At 31.0% G+C, this 21,420-nt stretch overlaps 2 protein-coding genes across 2 annotated transcripts in view; both read right to left on the reverse strand.

Annotated features, from left to right (window-relative positions):
* Positions 1-21,420, reverse strand: part of LOC125831588 (pentatricopeptide repeat-containing protein At5g01110-like) — an 809,602-nt gene that overhangs the window by 406,575 nt on the left and 381,607 nt on the right. The window lies entirely within an intron of this gene.
* LOC125830959 (uncharacterized) lies at positions 628-20,722 on the reverse strand. Its single transcript, XM_049510148.1, has 8 exons — positions 20,198-20,722; positions 19,887-19,961; positions 19,468-19,806; positions 19,268-19,384; positions 5,638-5,743; positions 5,386-5,533; positions 3,502-5,026; positions 628-1,328 (listed from the first exon to the last, which is right to left on the reverse strand). Exons 1-8 carry the CDS (start codon positions 20,720-20,722, stop codon positions 1,113-1,115), a joined length of 3,051 nt encoding a protein of 1,016 aa, XP_049366105.1. The 3' UTR covers positions 628-1,112.

Consider the following 21,420-nt stretch of genomic DNA (forward strand, 5'->3'; position numbering starts at 1 on the left):
AATTTTAAGATACATTTAATCTTATTTCAAATAATTAAAGAGTAGTTTTAATCCTTTTCCGAACTAAAAATAATGTCTCAGGGGGGATCAAACCTGGCAAAGAGACGAATAGTTTCTCATCTTAAGCTCCCCCTTTCAACCACCAAGCCAATTAAACCATTATTTTCATAGTGCTCTCTAATAAATATATATATATATATATATATATATATATATATATATATATATATATAGTATATAATTCGATAGAAGGTTAATGAGTGCTCAAACACCCTCCATGTGAATCCGCCCTTGCTGCCACCTTACACAACTTGACACCTTAGTAGTTCAATTAACACGACTTGAATGAGGAGTACCATTTTCTTCAATTTCTTCATCTTTTGGAGTACTATATACTTAACATTAAATATGGAAGTTCAACTAAATAGGAAGATAATATGTTAAAAAAGTTCCCCTGCACCTCCATGAAGTTCGACATCTCACTCTGTACACCGAGATCAGTTGCTTTTCAACATCTGGCTCAATACACCATTGCCTTGTGGAAACTCCAATATTCTATTGAAAAAGCTGAAATGCCAAGACACAAACTAAACAGGAAGATAATATGTTAAAAAAGTTCCCCTGCACCTCCATGAAGTTCGACATCTCACTCTGTTCACCGAGATCAGTTGCTTTTCGACATCTGGCTCAATACACCATTGCCTTGTGGAAACTCCAATATTCTATTGAAAAAGCTGAAATGCCAAGACACAAACTCGAAACTCGGGGCAGTCCACGAGAAGCCAATCAACTGGAAGACAATAAGAGACTTGGCTAAGATCACATTCAGAATTCAAAGACTGCACAACAGTGAGTTTTCAAAAACATCAACAAGAACGCAGTTCCAGTTCCAGAACCGACGCCACCAAGATAGAGCAATGTTCAAGCATAGAAGAATATTTTCCTAAAAGGAGCCAAAACTCTGTAGAACATTCAAGCTGATGATTTTACAACAAAGTGCAATTTCTAGCATAATCATACACAAATCCAGTATCAAGCTAAAATTTGACAAACTAACAAGACAAAAGTAGACGATAAGAAAATACAGACCAAACAAAGTACGTACTAACACTTTACTTTATTCCCACAATCGACATAAGAAACTGAAGCTTGTCATTCACTTCTTCCAAAGTGGACGGGTTATGGAACGTAGATGGGGGCTCGACTCCAGTAAAGATGTATAGCGCCTTTAGTTCATCTACCAACAAAGGTTGAGTGGCTGCTGTGTATCCCACGATTGTTCTCATTGCGTTCATCTTCTCCCATATCTTCTCCTCACTGGAGAACTCCTAGCAATATCATCAAGCAAGTAAAAATGAATCCAAATTGCTTCAAATACTCTAGCCACAGAATGAAATAAATGAATATTACAAGCAGTTAGTACAAAGGAGACCAGATATGAAAAATCGAACATGGGAGAGAAAAGTGTTCGTGCATCTTGCCTTCCATCACCGATAAAACTATAGCACGCGACAACCTCTTTTAAGTGAAAAAGAGGGACTAACCTTGATATCACACATACCAGTATCAAAAATTGTAGGAGCAAGACAATGTTCAAAAAATGTAACATTAGCAAGGATTCTACGATTTGAATCATCGGTTATGATAATCACAGTACAGTAAGAATTGGAATAGCCATATATTCAATCACATGGACCTAAGTAGAGCACACAGAGTGGACGGACAGCCCGCGACCAATTTGAAACTGCAGGCTGGAGAATGATTGAATAACATTAATTATACATGTCTTAGAATCAAAAGCGTATACATGAACACACATTTCCATAAGTGTCTCTTTGATGGTGCTTCGCAATTGGCTTGAATGAACAAAAAAATACAAGCCACAGGTGCGGAACTTGATTAGTTGCTCTTGGAACACTCATCCCCACTAAGCCCATTAGTTTTTCTTTCTTTAAAAAGTTATCTATTGATTCAAGAAGGCACAGTACATCAAATATAAACCTGGCACACAAGTATTGCTTTACTAGTCTTGTAGTATTCTTCTTTTATTACTCCACAGTACCTTTGGGAATGCCAAAAAAACTGGTCATCTTTCTCTTAATACATAATATATGATATAGAGTTCATAGAAACAATCCTGAATAACTTAGGGATAAAGAACCAATACTAAATAAATCTAAGTTCAAAATGAGGAAAACAGATTGAAGTTTGGTAAATAAAAATGCATCGATATTGATTTGCTAGACCCCAAGTATCTTTGCAAGTTTTGTACAGCTTTTGTAGACTAGTAGGGTTGCATTTGTCATGCAATCACATTCTTCTACACTCTTACTTCCACTTTCCAGACCCAGAAAAAGATCTTAAAAGGTTCCAAAAAGAAAATTGAAAACTCAGAATCTTCATTTACCCTCACCCTATTAAGAGACAATCTGGCATGCATCCCAAAACTAAAAGATTATATTGACATCTAGACTGCCAGCGGACACTTTGATGAGTGCTGAGTATAATAACCCACCAAGGCTGGAGCAAAATGGGCTCATACTGAGCTGTAGTGGAGCATCCCGTGCATGACCACCAAGGAATGTAAAGAGTAATGCGAGAAATGAAAGAGCACTAATGACAATGGGAAAGAGAAGCCAAACTAATAGAAGAAATGAAGTAAAAGTTGCACCCTCTCTACTAAGAGAACCAATGTGCTTGCTTGAGATTCACAAAGAATGAGATCGGGTGAACCAGAAACTACTTTACTTGAGCATTGGCAGAGAATTAGACAGTTTATGCAACTGCAGTTTCTTTTGGTTAATAATTCATGAATAGTAGCATTTCTTGCTAAGGATTCTTTCTTTCACGAGGTAAATTAAGCAATCAACAGTCTGAATAATTCCCAGTATCTAATCAAAGAATTTTTTCAATAAGCATACTAAATGAGTCCAGCTAGGTTAACCTAAATAGAGGCGTATCTAAGGGGGGGTCACTGGGTTCACGTGAACCATGGTCCCCTCCCGAGATCATATATAGTAGTGTTATAATTTTAAAAGATATTGAAATATAGATGCATGAACCCACACTTCAAGTATCAGATAATGCGATTATGATTGGGTGCACCTCTCTCCGCGAGGTTAGAAAGTTGAATTTTATATTTATCTTGTTTTATTTTTCTTTCTAATATTAGATAACACTTCTCTAAGTGGTAATTGGTATATAAGAATTAATTATAACCTATAGTTTAAAATTTTAACGGTTTTCAATAGTAAAAACCTAAATGTCGAACCGATCAAATTTATATCATAGATCAACCTTTATATAACCATCATCTCAAAATCTTGGATACGCCTTTGAACCTAAACATGCTTTCAAATAGATTGACCAAATTTTCCAGAGAAACTTCAAAGAACCAAGAATACTATGAAATATTAAAAGATAACCCTCTCCGAGTACCCCCATAAAATTCCAGAAAGCAACCTAAGGTGGCAGAACTAGACTTAAAACAATAGAACTGACCTTGGCGGGTTTGGCCTCTGGAATCCCTGCTCTTCCAGAAACCTGATTGACACCACCGGCATTGACATTTTTCTTTTGATCAGTGGTCCCTTTTCGTTCAGATGGAAGGTTCCGGCGGACATCAGGTGCCTTCCTTTGAACCTCTTTTGCAGCTACCAGGTTATCCTTGCCTTCCAATGGACACGAAGCATCTTTTGCAACATGCTTGCCATTTCCTGAATCTCTGCTCCCGGGCAGTGTTTTGTCCATCTCAGCAGCTTTCTTGGCCTTTTTGGAAACACCACTTTGGTTGGCTTCGTCTCTTCCTTCTTTGGTCTCCCTTTTCACTGGTAAATGCTTCTCGTCATGCTTCACCTTAACTTCATCCTTTACCTCTTCCTTTTTTCCAATTATTTTCACATCAGTGTCTCCCTGCTGCTTGTTGCTCAACCCCTCCCCTTTCTCTGATATTGCAACATTTTTACTTTCACTTGCTTTCTTCTTTTTGTGGTGTTTCTTTGAGCTTTTGCTGACGTTTGGTTTCCTTGTTACTTCTATTATCTCTTTTTCTTCCGAAGTAACCTCGGGTCCTTTTTCAGTTTTTGTTCCTTGAAGCTCTCTCACAAGACTATCTACCCTCTCGTCTTTGCTTTCCAATGGCTTCTCTATGACTTCGGGACGCGTAACCTTTCTATCCTCATTTCCCTCAAGTCCACCTGAACTCTCTAAGGTATCTTCCTTCACTGCATCACCTACATATATTTCAACAAAATTCTTATCTGGCAGACCTGGTGTTAAAGTAAGGTCTTTTTCACCCTCATTTTCTCCCCTGGCTTCTTTGGCCACCACATCCAAACCCTCAGTTTCCTTAATCTTTTCATCAAATTCCCAATTTTCTGCTTCTCTTGCTCGTTCGATTTCCAAATTTTCCTCCTTCATTGGTCCCTCATTCTCTCCTTCCAAGCATTCACCCACATCTTCTTCATATCCTTCTTCTTTAACATCCTCATCTACATTGATCTCTCTTTCTTCCTCCGCTCTGCCAACATCTTCATCTTCAACAAGAGTCGGTCCTCCCTCGTATCCACTGCTCTCCAACTCAATCCTCATTTCAACCCCTTCTTTTACATCCTCCATTTCTTTCTTTTCCTCCTCTTCCATCAACATTTCTCCACCAAAACCAGGACCTTTCCCTCCTACTTGTTCATCATCTTCATACATATCCCCATACTCCAACAGTAGAGGTGGCTCTGACCTCGGAAGCAACGTGTTCATAAGCTTCTCAGTACAAGTATAACTAGCAAAAGCAAGACCAAAAGGAACCGAAAATGCAAACCCGAGTGCAGAAATAACAATAAGCGGAGGAAGAACCACTGGGGCAGAAGAGATTACAATACTTGTAATCATAACCTTCTTCCCCAACCCTAATCCTTTGTTCACAATCCATCTTATATTACTCTCTTTCAATTCCCCCTCGTCGTCATCATCTTCCTCTTCTTCTTCCTCATCTTTTAACGAAGTATGCTCCACAATTTGATCTTCCATCCTACAAACAAACCAAAAAATATAAATTAAAATGAAAAAAAAAAATAACACAAAACCAAACTAGTACAACCAAGTAGTTTCAAAAATCAAGCAAAATAAGAAAGCAACTCCGCTAAAAAGGAATCAATTCCTATATCAAATTCCCTTTTGACAAAAATCAATCGAAATAAGCAAGGAGAATCTCTATATGAGCTTTGCTGATCAGTGGATAAAACAGAATTTTCTTAATTCAGGTTCCAATTCAAAATATGAAAGAAGTAAAATCACCAAGAAATCGAAGAGAATTCAACATGTGCTATATACATACAAAAAATAATTTTAATAATATATAAATAATTAATTAATGAGATTCAGATGAACCTTGCACCCTTACCAGTTCCGCCCTTATTTCCGATAAGTGGAATGAGAAGCTTATACAATAGCAGTACTTCAACAATAAAACCATAAATAGAAGTAAAATGAATGAAGAAACATAGATGCCCACTCAAGTAAGGAAACAAGAGCATAGCTGACCTCAAAAACGATAGAAGCAACAATTAGACAGCAGTTCTACTTCAAAAATATATATATCATGATAAGAACCAATTTGAAAAGAGAGAAATATTTGATTACCTGAAGATAGTTGTTTGTTGAGAATAGACAGATAAAGCATGGAGGATGCGTTGGGAAGGGGAAATTCTGGGAGAAGACGACAGGCGTCGTAGTGGGAATGGGATAGCTGCATGCAATATGATGAGGCAATAGCAGAGGTATCCACGTAACTCTGCACACAACAGAGGATTGCCGCTGCACATCCCAACGTGTCTTTTTTCCCTAGGTTCAACAATAATTATCAATTATGCTATTTTGAAATGTCTAATAATTCTTATTTACTTTGTGAAATTAATGAATAATTTTATATTTACTATCTAATTTATTTTTATTATTAATTATAGTTTCAATAAGAAAACCTTAAGGCATTATATATCTAAGTCTTATCAGAATGTTATCCAAAGAAATTTCCTACAACATTTAAAAAAGTATATATATTTATTATATAAGAATGATACAATATAATTACCTCTCTATATATAATTTCTTATAAAATGTGTAAAATCATTATCTTTCTATATATAATTTCTTATAAATGTACAAAATCAATAATAAATAAGTATCGAACAAAGGAGTACTTTTTTTTTTTAATGATGCCATTTGTACTACACGACCACGCAACTCCTTTGAGGCTTTGAGCTACAAATTCAATCAAGAAATTTTCCGCCGTATTATTTGAAATCACAATTAATTAACTAGATTATAACTCGTAAATAATATTTTTTGATAATAACATTATGTTTTTTGAAATTTTAGAATATGAAATTCAAATTATATATTAAATATTGATTTGATATTATAATCTTATATTATAATATCAAATTACTTATTTAAATGCAGGCTTAAGAAATAGAGTAAATTTTAGGTTTAGCAAACATAAAAATCATATTTGTATGTTATAGCTATAGTTTGTATAATTACGCTTCATGACAACCTTTATGTTTACTATGACTATTAATATGTATATTTCGGTATACATATACAAACGAATCAATTGTATAATCTGTTTCGGTATACATTTACAAACGAATCAATTATATAATATGTGTTTGTATAAAGCGAGAAAAAGAGAAACAAAAGAAAATTGGGCATCGGAAGATCTGTATTTGTATAATTATAAGTGTATAGGACGAAAATATATGTATTTGTATTTGTATATACAATTTTCTCTCACTTTATACAAACACAAACGCAATTTATACATTTGTGTTTGTATAAAGTGATAGAGGCGAGCGGGATTCTCTAGGGAGAGAGGCGAACGAAAAGATATGTATATATACAGTTTTCTCTCGCTTTATACAAACAAAAATGCATTTTGTACATTTGTGTTTGTATAGTGTGATAGAGGCGAGAAAGAGACCGGCAATGAGAAATTCAGGGAGATAAGCGAATGACAACTGTTTGCTACATATTACAATTAAATAAAACTATTGTTATAACATTTAATTTAAATTAATAATTTGCTACTTTATACAATTTTTCCTTAAAAGATATCACACTCGATAGTATTTGGATTTGTATCTTAAAGGAATTTCAATTTTCTTTTGATATTTTTTATATATAAAATATGCTATATATGCAGATTGATGGTCATTTCCTATCACATTTGCCCGATCATCGAGGGCTATGAATTGCACATGCAATGCAAGGATACTGGAAATGAAATGATGATAAAATAGTAATAATGTAATTGAATGAGTTCCTTGCACGTGATTATATACTTGAGTAAATTTGTATACGTTTCCCGTAATTCTATACATAATAAACTTAGATGACATATCTCCTAGAGTTGAGTTGTGTGCATTGATGGTAGGGCTGGCAAGGGGACGGGGACGGGGACTGGGGGACGGGACGGGACGGGGGACGGTTCTGGGGGGATTTGGCCGGGACCGGGATTGGGGGGACAAAAATAAGTCCCATCTCGTCCCACTATATATACGGGATGGGACGGGTTTTGGGGGGACGAGATGGAACGGGGGATTTTTTATTTTTTATATACTTATTTATTTGTATTGAAATTATATGTTAATGAATAACATTTTTAGTTTATTTGATTTTTTTTCAATAACATTTTTAGCTAATAAATAATGCTTAAGTTTTCAAAATTCAAAATTCAAATTTCAATTTCAAACTTCAAATTTCAAACTTCAAATTTCAAATTTCAAATTCAACTTTCAAATTTCAAACTTCAATTTTCAATTTTCAAATTTCAAATTTGAGAAGTTCAAATTTGTATTTTAAAGTAATTTAAACTTGAAATTTTGATTTTTAAATTAAGTATTTTAAAGTTAGTTTAGTATATATGTAAATATGTATGAATATATTAAAATTAAAATGCAAGACAATAGTTATATAAAAAAGACTTAATAAAGCCTTCAAATTTATTCAATAATATCTAATTGCAACTTACAACTTAGAAGTTACAATTTACAAATATTAGTGGAGTAACTAATCTACGCAGCCACCTTCTAGGAAGGGTTCTGTTTCAATAAGTTCTCATATGTAAAACTAATATTTGTTACAAATATTAGATGAGTAACTAATTTACGCAGCCACCTTCTAGGAAGGGTTCTGTTTCAATTAGTTCTCAGATGTAATCTAATATTTGAATTCTCTTTTAAAATTTAATTCTAATTGTCGCATCATATCGACGGTAACATCCTCCGGTGTTGGCAAACTTGCTAGAAACTCTTGTGACTCTAATTCATCATCACTAGATCCAATTACCGCATTAATCCAAGCTTCTTGTTTGGAACTTAACTTTGGCAAATTATAATTTCTCCTCTCGGCGTTGACCCAATCTCTAAATAAAACTGATATTTCCAAACTGTCTTCCGCCAATGAATGTCTATGATTGCCAAGTTGAAACCTTGCCGCACTAAAAGCAGCCTCCGATGCAACTGATGAAGCTTGAATAGCTAGAACATCACGAACCATTTTGCTCAAAATTGGAAATGCAACGCTCTGACTCCTCCACCATGCTAATAATTCTTCATTGCCATCTCCGTCTTCCACTGTTTCTAAAGATTGATTAAGATATTCTTCAAAATCATCACGGTTAGTAGAATTAAGACCAAGAAAATCTCGCATATAACTTGAAATTCGAGCTTTACTCTGAGGATTAGAAGTTTGACCAACTTCTTGAGTATTTCCTGTAGTTCTATATTTTTCATACAAAATTTTTTCTTCTACTTTTATGCTACACTTACACATTTCACAAGTTGGATTTATTTCCGGTAAAATTTCTAAGGTATCATAAAAAGTGTCAACAAGTCCCTGCACACCTTGTAATTTATAGTCAGGATGAAGTAAAGTAGCAGTTTAAAAAATTTGAGGTATAGGAAAAAAATATTTTTAAAATTTTTCAATCATACCTTCAATTGCAACTCTAAATTTTTCAATTTTTTTGTTTTTAGAAAATTGAAATAGCACAAATATTTATTAATACTGCTGAAATAGTAGGATAATAAATTCCAGAAAACATGGTTGTAGCATCATAAAAAAGTCTTAAAAATTCTAATTGTTCATTAGTTTCTTCTCAATCTTCTTCACAAATTCTGTCTAATGGGTCAGCATTATGAGCATTAAACATCATTTGTATGGGTCCTCTATATTCGTAAGCAACTGAAAACATTTCGTAAAAAGAATTCCACCTTGTTTTAATATGTCTTGGAATTTTTCTTGGTGGCAAATCACATAGTACACAACGCTCATTAAATTCCCTAATTCAAGCAGCTCTATTAGCATAAAAAATCCAGGCAACAACATATTCAATTTTCATACAACCACATTCAAATAATGAAATACGCGTTTACATTATTAGATGCATTATCTAATGCGACAGACATTACTTTATCTATAAGCATGTAATAATCTATAACGCTCAAAATATTTGAAGCTAACTATGCACCATTTTTTTTCTCTACACATTCTTTATAACTTAAGATTTTTTTTTTACAAATTCCAGTTATGATCAATCCAATGTGCTGTAACAGTTAAATAATCACGTCCATTAACACTACGATCCATGTCCAAAGTTATAGACGCTCTACAATCTAATATGCTAAACATACAACGAAGATATTGACAATGTTTACCTTGAAATACAAAAACATCAGATTTAACAGTATTTCTTGAAAAACCTCTATAATTAGGATTATAAGTTTGTTGAATATATTCAATAAAATCGGGATGTGAAGGAAAACTATAAGGTAAACCACAAACAGAAACCATTTTAGCTAAATTTTCACGATCTCTTTCCTTATTATATTTATGTTGTGTTAGTGGACACCGAGGTTAGAAGGATCTAATGTTCCTTGAACCATGTTAGAAGCCCCTACCGATTCATTAACATTAATATCAAAATCATTAACTGGAATTCCTTTTTTTCTATTGGCTAATGATTTAGCTTCTTTATATTGAATCGGCACACAAGATAACAAATGTCTATTTAAGCCCCCCGTCCCACCTTGACCTCCACCTTGTTTATGTTTAAAAGGTTGCTTACATTTATTACAAATAGCAATAAAATTTTCCTTATCTAAAGTCATAAATTGCCACACAACAGAAGTTTTAGGGCGTTGATACTTCACCTTCTCCCTTGTAGGAGGTATAAGGGGAGGGCATCCAGAATTTTGCTCCGTTGAATTTGTAGTTTTATTTGGAACATTTGTCACCGGACTAGTAGGTGTATCTTCTAATTCATCTTCTCCCGAACCAACTTCTACTTCTTCACCTGAATTTTCATCAAGATAAGGATTAATATCACCATAAATTTGTTGTAAAAGTTCACGATCGAGTTGAGCATTTGAATCAATATCATAAGAAGTATCATCAACATAAGTAGAATCATTTGTATTAAATCTAACTCTAGAAGTACCACCACATTTACTCTTATTTTTTTCCTTACTACTTTTTTATTAAAATTAAATAATCTACTAATGCCACTTGGCTCTTTCTCTTTTCCTTTACCGGTATCTTTTTTGTTAGAACTCATATTTAATTATATGTAAAGTATAATATAAAAATAATAATAACACAATAATTAATGATGAAAAATAAAATATAAATATTATGAAACGAATGTACCAAACGTCTGCGTTAATAGCAGACGTTATAAGCGATTCTTGAAGCTTATAGTTTGTTGTAACTTGTAATTTGGAACTCCAATATTTGATAGCAAATATGAGAATTATATATATTATGGTATATAATATGAAAACTTAGAATTGAAATATATGTATTATGATATAATATGAGACTTAAATAGAATAAAAGATTGAGACTTGAGATGATACAAAAAATAGATGAGAGAATATATGATTTTGTAAGAAATAATAAGGGATAGAGGGGTATTTATAATATTAAAAGTGGGTTAAAGTGTATTTATGATAACTTGAGGGTTTAAAGTAAATTATTAAAAGTAGGGGTGGTAAGGGGTGTTGGGGAAGGGAAAAACAGTCAATAAATCCGTTGGGGAGCCCACTAGCCGTTGCCTAACGGATATAATTTAAAAAAAAAAAAAAAACAAAAAAAAAGTAAGGGGATCCCGCGAACCGGTCGGTTCAGCCGGGCCGGGTCAACCGGGCCCAAAGGGTGAACCGGCCCCTAATCGGTCCCCTATCCCGAACCCCTCCCAAACCCCCGAAAATGTACGGGACCGGGTCCGACGAGCCGGTTCTCGAACCGGTCGCGGGTCGACCCGGTCCCCCTGTCAGCCCTAATTGATGGGAGTTAATATCTCAGATGGTCACTCAACTATGCACTACTATCTCAGATGGTCACTCAACTATGCACTACTCTCTCAGAAAGTCACTCAACTTTGAGTTTTAACTCAAAAGTCGCTCAATTATGAATTCTTTTTTCAGAAAGTCACTCAACTATGACTTATTTTCTCAGAAAGTCACTTAACTTTGAATTATAGCTCAAAAGTCACTCAATTATGAGTGTTTTACTTATAAAGTCACTCAACTATGAGTATTTTACTTACAAAGTCATTTAACCTATTTAATTAATTTTTAATTTAAATTTGCTGATATAATTTTATTTTATTTTTTAAATCAATATTTTAAAAAAATAAAAAAATATTCATTTAAACCATTTAATGAACTGACCTGCTAAAAATATAATATTGACCCATTTTACTTTAGCGCTAATTCTCCTATAGTATTGTCGGACTCTTTCTCCTCTTCTCCTCTGCTTTAGGAATTCTAATGCAAGAAATTATTGTTATAATCGGAATAGTTCGGAGAAAAGGAGAATAATTTATTCCTCTTAATGCTTAAGGAATTCTGATGGCTGATGAATGGAATGATTTATTCCCGTATTATTTTTGAATTCCAATTAAAATAAAATAGATCAATATTATATTTTTAGCAGGTCGGTTCATTAAATAATTTAAATGGATAATACCTTTTTAAAAAATATTTTAAATAAAAAGAAAAATTATACCAACAAATTTTAATTAAAAAAATAATTAAATTAAATATATTAAGTGAATAGATCAATATTATATTTTTAGTAGGTCAGATCATTAAATAATTTAAATGGATAATACCTTTTTAAAAAATATTTTAAATAAAAAGAAAAATTATACCAACAAATTTTAATTAAAAAAATAATTAAATATATTAAGTGACTTTGTAAGTAAAACAATCATAGTTGAGTGACTTTGTAAGTAAAACATTCATAATTGAGTGACTTTTGAGTTAAAATTCAAAGTTGAGTGACTTTCTGAGAAAAGAATTCATAGTTAAGTGACTTTTGAGTTAAAATTTAAAGTTAAGTGACTTTCTGAGAGAACAATGCATAGTTGAGTGACCATCTGAGATATTATCTCTTATACTCTTTCTGTCCCTAATTATTTGTCAACTTTTCCTTTTTTAGTTGTCCTTAAGTACTTATTCATTTTGACAAATCGATAAAGGACAAAAAATGTACCTATTATACCCTCAATTAATTACTTTGAAAATGATAGAATTTCTTGAAAATCTTAATTTTTTAATTCATGCACTTCATAATTAATAGGGGTAAAATGGTAAACTCACTACGTCAATAATTATTTTTTTAATAGGTGTGTCAATTTAAAAATGGATAAGTAATTATGGACAAAGGGAATAGTACATAAGAGTCTACAATACACATGTCAGCGATGATATGTGTACTTTTTGGAATTACATACTTCCTCTGTCCCTAATTACTTGTCCACTTTTCTTTTTATAGTTGTCCCTAATTACTTGTCCATTTTGATAAATCAAGAAAGGATAAATTCTTTTTACCTATTATACCCTCAATTAAATGACTAATTATTTTGAAAAATGTAGAACTTTTCATCCACTTCATAATTAATAGGGGTAAAATGGTAAACTCACTATGTCATTAATTATTTTCTTAATAGGTGTGTCAATTCAAAAGTGGACAAGTAATTAGGGACAGAGGAAGTATTAATAAGGGATATTTTAGTCATTTGAATATTTAAAAACAATTTTTAATAATTTATATTTTTTTAGAATTTATGAAAAATGTAAAAATCATCATAATTAATACTATAAAAAAATTATGGTCAAATTAAAATTTGAAATGACTAAAAAGTACTAAAACCATAATAATTAACAACTTATAAAGACATATAAAAATATTTAAAAGACATAAAATATTTGATTGACTCTCAAAATTCTACAGGTGTCACCATGCCACATAAATTGGAACAGAAGGAGTTACATATATTATCTAAAAATTATGTAAAAGAAAAATACTATATGGCACAATAATTAACTTAAACTATTTTGAATTATAAAAGAAATTATTTGACTCTCAAAATATCATTCATATTACATAAATTGAGAGAAAAAGAGTAATTTATTGAGCCAGTGCAGGCACGGGTTACAAAGTCTAAGACGAGTAATAAAGTAACTTTTATTAGTCGCCACTTGTTATATACATACAAAAGATTATATTTATTTTATTATGGATCTACCAATTATTCAAATCCATAGCTGACATAGTCTTCATCTAAAATTAAACAATTAAGAAATTAATATGTAGTTGTTAAAAGATAACCATGTGTAATTAACGGGAGAGGGCAACACAGAGGCAATTTAATATCAATTCATATCATAATTAACCTTCTAAAGTAGATTTGTCGGCAGGAATTTAGGATCTCTCAACATAATACTATACGTTAGTGAACTTGTACACGTTTTGCAAAAAGTGAATGATTGTTTTATAAATTTGTTATTAATAAAAAAATTAAAATTTACTTTAACCACTGTAGTTCTTTAAAGAATTTTTTACTATTATAAAATATAAAATATCATTGATGAAAATTTATCACTTTGTTAAATACCTTTTTGCTTCGGAGAGGTAAAGTTAAAATTAATGAATTTTGAGTTTTTATCTTTTATTATTGAATTTTAATTAGTTATGTGTATGCATTTAATGAAATTTGTAGAGATCAAAGTTACTTGATTGACCAAACACATTACTATGTCCCTATTTTCACAGAAACAAAGAAAATAGGATGGATAAAAGTGTTGATAAATAATAATAATAATAATAACGTTATTTGTGTAATCAAACAAATAGGAACCAGAAAAAAATAATATGTAATATATTAATGGGAAAATTGTATGAAATAACAAACTATTAATTCAAATTAAATGTTATAGCTATAGTTTCTTTTATTTGTAATTCACAGCAAACATTTCATGTTTTTTGCCATCCCATTTGTATACCGAAATATACAAATAGACAGAAATATACAAATGCAGGACTCATTTGTATACCGAAATATACAAATACAGGACCCATTTGTATACCGAAATATACAAATGCAGGACCCATTTGTATACCGAAATATACAAATGCAAGACCCATTTGTATATTAAAATGTACAAATAGACCGAACTATACAAATACAGGATCCATTTGTATACCGAAATATAAAATGCAGGACCCATTTGTATACCAAAATATACAAATAGATCCAAATACATATTTTTTATGTATATGTATACCAAAATATCTATATATCTATATAATAGGAGAGGTGATAGCGCCTACGTGTCAGCACCACAATTAATCTTTAATTTTTTATTTTTAAATTATAAACTAATTAAATAGAATTAATGTAAAAATTTTATTAAAGGCAAAACATTTACTGTTTTAGAAGACAAATTAGAATTTTTGTTTTTTATTAAAAAAAGAAGAAGGAAAAACGTTGAATTTTAACATACAAGTTAGATTCTTCAATTTTAAGTTTTTTTAAAAACAATTAAATATATATAATTAAAAACGTATTAACACAAAAGCATTATCTAATAATAATAATAATCTTCTATATTTATATAATAAAAAAAAGGTGATAGCGCCTACGTGTCATCACCACAATTAATTTTTAATTTTTTATTTTTAAATTATAAACTAATTAAATAGAATTAATGTAAATTTTTTATTAAAGGGAAAACAATTACTGTTTTAGAAGACAAATTAGAAATTTTGTTTTTTTTATTAAAAAAAAAAGGAAAAACGTTGAATTTTAACATACAAGTTAGATTCTTCAATTTTTAGTTTTAAAAAAACAATTAAATATATATAATTAAAAACGTATTAACACAAAAGCATTATCTAATAATAATAATAATAATCATAATCTTCTATCTATAACTAGATAATGTTGTCCGTGCTATGCACGGGCCCAATAATATAAATGGTATATTTTAGGGCTAATAATCGAGTTTTTGAAGCGATTGTTTGCGTGGATAAAGGAATAAGTTTTTTTTTTATCACAAACATGTACTTTCTTTGACGCTATTTAAAGCATAATAAGACTACCACATACAACATTTTTGAAATATTTTATATTGTCAATTATCATGATTTATAGTATTTTTACGATAGAATCACTTCAAGAATCAGTGGAATTTTTTGTATTTTTTTCAAAACATATTTTATGTTGTCAATTATTATGATTTATAGTATTTTTACGCAATTTTTAAATATAAAAAATAAGACAAATAAATTAAAATGGACCCAATATATGTTATTTTTGTTGTCTCAATTTATGTGACACAAATGAAATTTGGAGAGTCATCCAATTTTCATATATTTTTTAAAAATGTTTGAAGTTATTAATTATTGTGATTTATAATATTTTTATGTAACTTTGAAATAATGTACATTACTGGTAACTTTGTCCTAATTTATGTGATATGGATAAAATTACAAAACTAACCCTTTTAAAATGTCTTTTAGATATTTTAAGTTGTTAATTATTATTATTTATAATACTTTTTTGGTAATATTAAAATGATATGTGTTATTTTTTCTGTCCCAATATATGTGAGCCTGATAGAATTCTGAGAGTTAACCTATGTTATTATATAGCTTTTAAATATTTTAAATTGGTAATTATTGTAATTTTTAATGCTTTTTAAGTCATTTGTAAATGATATATGTTGTTTCCTTGATTGGGACTTTTCCATTTGTGAGATATATATATACATACATATCGTGCTATGCATGGGCCCAATAATATAAATGGTATGTTTTTGGGCTAATAACCGAGTTTTTGAAGCGATTGTTTGCGTGAATAAAGGAATAAGTTTTTTTTATCACAAACCTGTACTTTCTTTGACGCTATTTAAGGCATAATAAGACACCCACATACAACATTTTTGAAATATTTTATATTGTCAATTATCATGATTTATAGTATTTTTACAATAGATTCACTTCAAGAATCAGTGGAATTTTTTGTATTTTTTTTCAAAACATATTTTATGTTGTCAATTATCATGATTTATAGTATTTTTACGCAATTTTTAAATATAAAAAAATAAGACAAATAAATTAAAATGGACCCAATATATGTTATTGTTGTTGTCTCAATTTATGTGACACAAATGTAATTTGGAGAGTCATCCAAATTTTCATATTTTTTTTAAAAATGTTTGAAGTTAGTAATTATTGTGATTTATAATATTTTTATGTAACTTTGAAATAATGTACATTACTGGTAACTTTGTCCTAATTTATGTGATATGGATAAAATTACAAAATTAACCCTTTTAAAATGTCTTTCAGATATTTTAAGTTGTTAATTATTATTATTATTTATAATACTTTTTTGGTAATATTAAAGTGATATGTGTTATTTTTTCTGTCCCAATATATGTGAGCCTGATAAAATTTTGAGAGTCAACCTATTTTATTATATAGCTTTTAAATATTTTAAAGCTTTTTAAGTCATTTGTAAATGATATATGTTGTTTCCTTGATTGAGACTTTTCCATTTGTGAGATATGTATATATATTCTATATTATTTTAAAAGGGAGTTTATGCCCAAGTTCTACTATATAATAAATATAATATATAATATTCAAGAAAGTCCCAATCTTGAATATTATATATTATACTTGGGTATAAAATAGAATTTTTAAAGTCCCACAAACTTTTTTTTAAAATTTAAATTTTATTTTTCAAAATTGAATAATTAAGAAATTTTGTGGTGATGACACGTGGCACTTTTTCTTCTCCTATTATATTTTACTATATTATAAAAGAGAGTTTATGCCCAAGTATAATATATAATATTATATATTAAACTTGGGCATAAACTCTCTTTTATAATATAGTAGAATATAATAGGAGAAGAAAAAGTGCCATGTGTCATCACCACAAAATTTCTTAATTATTCAATTTTGAAAAATAAAATTTAAATTTAAAAAAAAAGTTAAATTTTAAAATGTTTTGAAAAAAGACTACAACTACGTTATTTTTTTCAAAATAGTTACCACACTTTTTACATTTTAAAAAGTAAAAAAAAAATAGAAAATGATAAAATATATATATATATAAAATGACGGTTGAAACTTGAAACCAATTATCCCGTTTTCTTCCTCTCTTTTTTTAAATTTAAAAAATGCAGTTTATTTTTACATAAGAGTTTGCAATTTTGATTAAAAAAAAAAGTTACAACAAAAAAATAATTTCAAAATTTGAATTTCAAAAAATAACTAACCTTATCATTAGAAAACACCATCTCAAAACTACTACTCCACACCCTTTAAAAACTAATTCTTTAAATCAGTATAACAAATATTCTAGAATTTTTAGTTTTTAAAAATCTAATCATCAATATTAATTAATTAATATTATTAATAAGGCCAAAGTCATCTGCAGCCCCTCAAAGTTGTCCTCATTATTCATTTAGACATCTCAACTACACCTAGTACCTATTGAACACTTCTACCACCCCAGATTTGAACCATCTAAGCATTTTTTGCCTACATGGCAAATCGTTTGTGATTCATGCAAATCGGGCGCGTTAATTGTTTTTTCTCCCATTTTTTACCCTGCATTTAAGACATCCAACGTTAACTTGGATATTTTAACATTAAAATCTTCTTCTTCCCCCAAATACATTTTAGAACCCTAATCCCTAATTCTCTCTTCTTCCTCAAAATATCCAACGTTTCTCTCTTCTAAATCAGTTGTGTTTTATCAAATGTCACAAAGTTCAGTGAATATCGAGGAAGTCGATGTATGTAAGTGTGGTTATTATTGTCGACTGAAAACTTCGAGGACTCCATTGAACCCAGGTCGTCGATTTTTTGGATGCAAAGCATCAAAGGTTTGTAGTTATTTGAACAAAAACTACTATTATTGTATTATTTGAAAAATCAACATTTTTGTATATTTATTACTGTTATGTGGTTTGTAGGAAAATGGTGGGTGTGGCTATTTTAGATGGATTGATCCGTCACTTGAAAATTTGATGAATCATCCTTAATGAATAGATTCATAGATGGTCATAATCCGATTGATCGACTAAAGAGAAAAGTGAAAGAGCTTGAAGAAGAAAGGGATTCTTTGAAATTTCAATTGAATGAAAATGAAGAGAAGATGATGGTATTGAACAAGAAGCTCAAGGAAGTTAAACTCCAAAGGGATTGGGAAAATGTCAAATTTAACCGAGTTGTGATTGTTTTTCTTTGTCTGCTAACTATAAAATGGTTCTTTAATATTGTGTAGTTCAAAATTGTAGTACTTAATTGTTTAGTTTTGCAGTAGTTAGGAGGCTATTTCACGTAATTAGTGTTGTACTTAATTGGTCTGTTAAGTTCATATTTTATATCAAATTGGAAGTTTGAATGTGAATTGATCAGTGTCTCTTTTGTAACTTCTAGAGTGAATTGATCAGTTTCTCTTTTATAACTTGCCTCTGTTTTATAACTTGCCTCTGTTTTCTAAGTTACCCTGTGTTCTAACTTGCCCTGTGTTCTAACTTGCCCTGTGTTCTGAAATTAGTTCTGGGATCGACTTGCCCTGTGTAGTTGTTGTTCAAAAACTGAGCTAATAACACAAATGCATGGCTGGAAAATACATAACACAAAGTCATGGTTGAAAAATACATAACACAAATGCATTGAGAGGTAATAAAAAACCATTGTCTTGCATGGTTCAAAAATACATAGTCTTGCTAACACAAAGGCATGGTTCAAAAATACATCACACGAGTGTTCAAAATAAACTAAAGAGTAGCTTGTTGAAGACCCTTTTAACATGGGCCAAAATCATAACAACTTTCCAAATGAACTACTTTTAGGTTTTCCTGTTTGCTTTCATTTGTTGCAACTGTGAGGTGCTGACTGCATCTTTTCCCTTCCATTTTAGGCCATGAGGTTTAAAGCCAATGTCTATATTGGTTGGTGAAGCACTCTTCAATTTTGTTGGCCCATGTAGAATCTTCTCACTTGATGTACCAGGCTGTAATATAAGAAAGAAAGTGTAAGATAAGGTAAGATCATAATATAGCTATCAGAATATACACCAAAACAGAGTAAACATACATTAAATACTTGGGCTCCAGTTGTAGGATTAGAGTAAACACCAAAACCAGGCCTTCTATTACCTCCAGTAGCAGCAGCAAATGAGGCAGAATTGTACGGTCTTTTGTGACCTGATAAAGGTGGCAGTTGACTAGAAGAACTATCACTTTCAGTAACAATTGGGGTCCCTCTTGCATTAGCTTTTTTTCTTCCCAATCCTCTTCCAGTCCCAACTTGAACCCTATTTTGAGGACATCTTGGCACAGATTCTGTGTCAGCACAAATAGAACTTGGTTGACTTGATTGTGTAGTTGCATATGTGGTTCTGAAAGTAGAATGCGATGGACCTCCCATTGTAGACTATATAGTATAAATAAGGATATATGAATAACTTGTAGATCAATCAGAAAATGTAAATGAATTATTAAATCTAATCTTACTGTTGTTTGAGTAGTTCTTGGCACAACAGTGGTATCAGCACAAACAAAACTTTGTTGACTTGATTGTGTTCTAACCTATTGAACAAAAATAAGGAGATATGAATAAATTATACAATGAAAATTAGTGCAAATGAATATGTAAATCAAATCTTACTCCTGTTTGAGAATAACTTTGTTGACTTGAATTTCCTTGACTTGTAGGTTGAGAAGTGCTCCCCCTCGTATACTATGTCACCACAAAATAAAATATATGATTATAATATATATAAACTTTAAGCAATTTACAAATATGAATATGAAGTATTACTTACTCTTTCATACACAGCTTTGTTATGACCAGTTTTCTTGCATATGGTACATGTCATCTTTACTCCTTTTCTTGAAAGTTTCCCCCATTTTTTTGGCTCATCCTTACTCTTTCTTCTCTTCTTGCCAGGTCTGCCTGGCATTTTTGTTGGTTTTGGAGGCTCTATTGTTGGTTTTGTAGTTTCAGGCCACATCCTCATATTGAGAATAGGTTGGATAAAATGGATGTAAGCCTTGAGAAATGTTTCCTTCTTATACCAGTGCTCTACATGTTGATCAGGATCTTGATTCAAGTAATAATAAGCACAAATAGCATGAGGGCAAGGAATACCTCTCAACATCCACAACCTACAGTCACAATGTTTCTTCTCCAAGTCAACAACAAATGAATATTCTCCCTCACTAATCTCAAAACCATTCAACCCATTCCATTGAACATTACAATTATTTGAATACTCCTTGTTTCTTTCTAGTATTGCCCTTGCCATAGGTGCAATGTCCGATATCCATGTTTCAGCAAATTTGATCATGTCTATATGTGTGTTCATCATTTTATGCCTAATATCCTCTAACATGGTAATAATTGATTTATGTCTAGTAGCTAAGATCCAGGAATTGAAAGTCTCACACATGTTATTTTCTACAACATCACACTTGGAGTGAGTTTGGAAAAAGGCCCTAGACCATTTCTGGGATCATAATGTAGCAAGTCCTCTATTATTTCCTTCTTACCTAGCTTGGACATTGCATGAACTTCTTCTCCAAACTTGACTTCAAAGGAGGCCTTTGAGCATCTCCAAAACTATTTCCTTCTTTCTTCTCCTTTCCAGTTCACATGCCAGTTATTCCATATATGTCTAGCATACATCCTTTTCTCAGCATTTGGTAAAAACTCTGACAAGACAGGAATAAGTCCCTAACAAAAAATATGTACAAAATAAGTAATTGAAGAAGTAAAGATCAAATTAAAACTAAAATATAAAAAATTGTATAATCAATACCTTTTGCATATCTAACATTACAGTCAAACCTTCACCAGTTCCCAAGTTTAGATCAACAATTAAATACCTTATGAACCAGCTCCAACTATGTTTTGTTTCTGTATCCACAACTGCCCAGGCAATGAGATACATTTGATTGTTCCCATTCTTTCCAACAGCAACTAATAGCTCACATTTACAAGCTCCCTTAAGATAACAACCATCAAATCCAATTATATTCCTACACC

This window comes from Solanum verrucosum, unplaced genomic scaffold (genome assembly GCF_900185275.1).
Source record: "Solanum verrucosum unplaced genomic scaffold, falcon-dt-bn FXZP01000049.1, whole genome shotgun sequence".
Taxonomy (NCBI): Eukaryota; Viridiplantae; Streptophyta; class Magnoliopsida; order Solanales; family Solanaceae; genus Solanum; species Solanum verrucosum.

Coding starts and splice junctions, on each gene's coding strand:
- LOC125830959 (XM_049510148.1), bottom strand. CDS start 20,722: ATGATCAAATTTGCTGAAACATGGATATCGGACATTGCACCTATGGCA. Junction 19,962..20,197: donor ACAAAGCTGTGTATGAAAGA/GTAAGTAATACT, acceptor TTTGTTCAATAG/GTTAGAACACAATCAAGTCA. Junction 5,534..5,637: donor CAACAAACAACTATCTTCAG/GTAATCAAATAT, acceptor TTTTGAGGTCAG/CTATGCTCTTGTTTCCTTAC.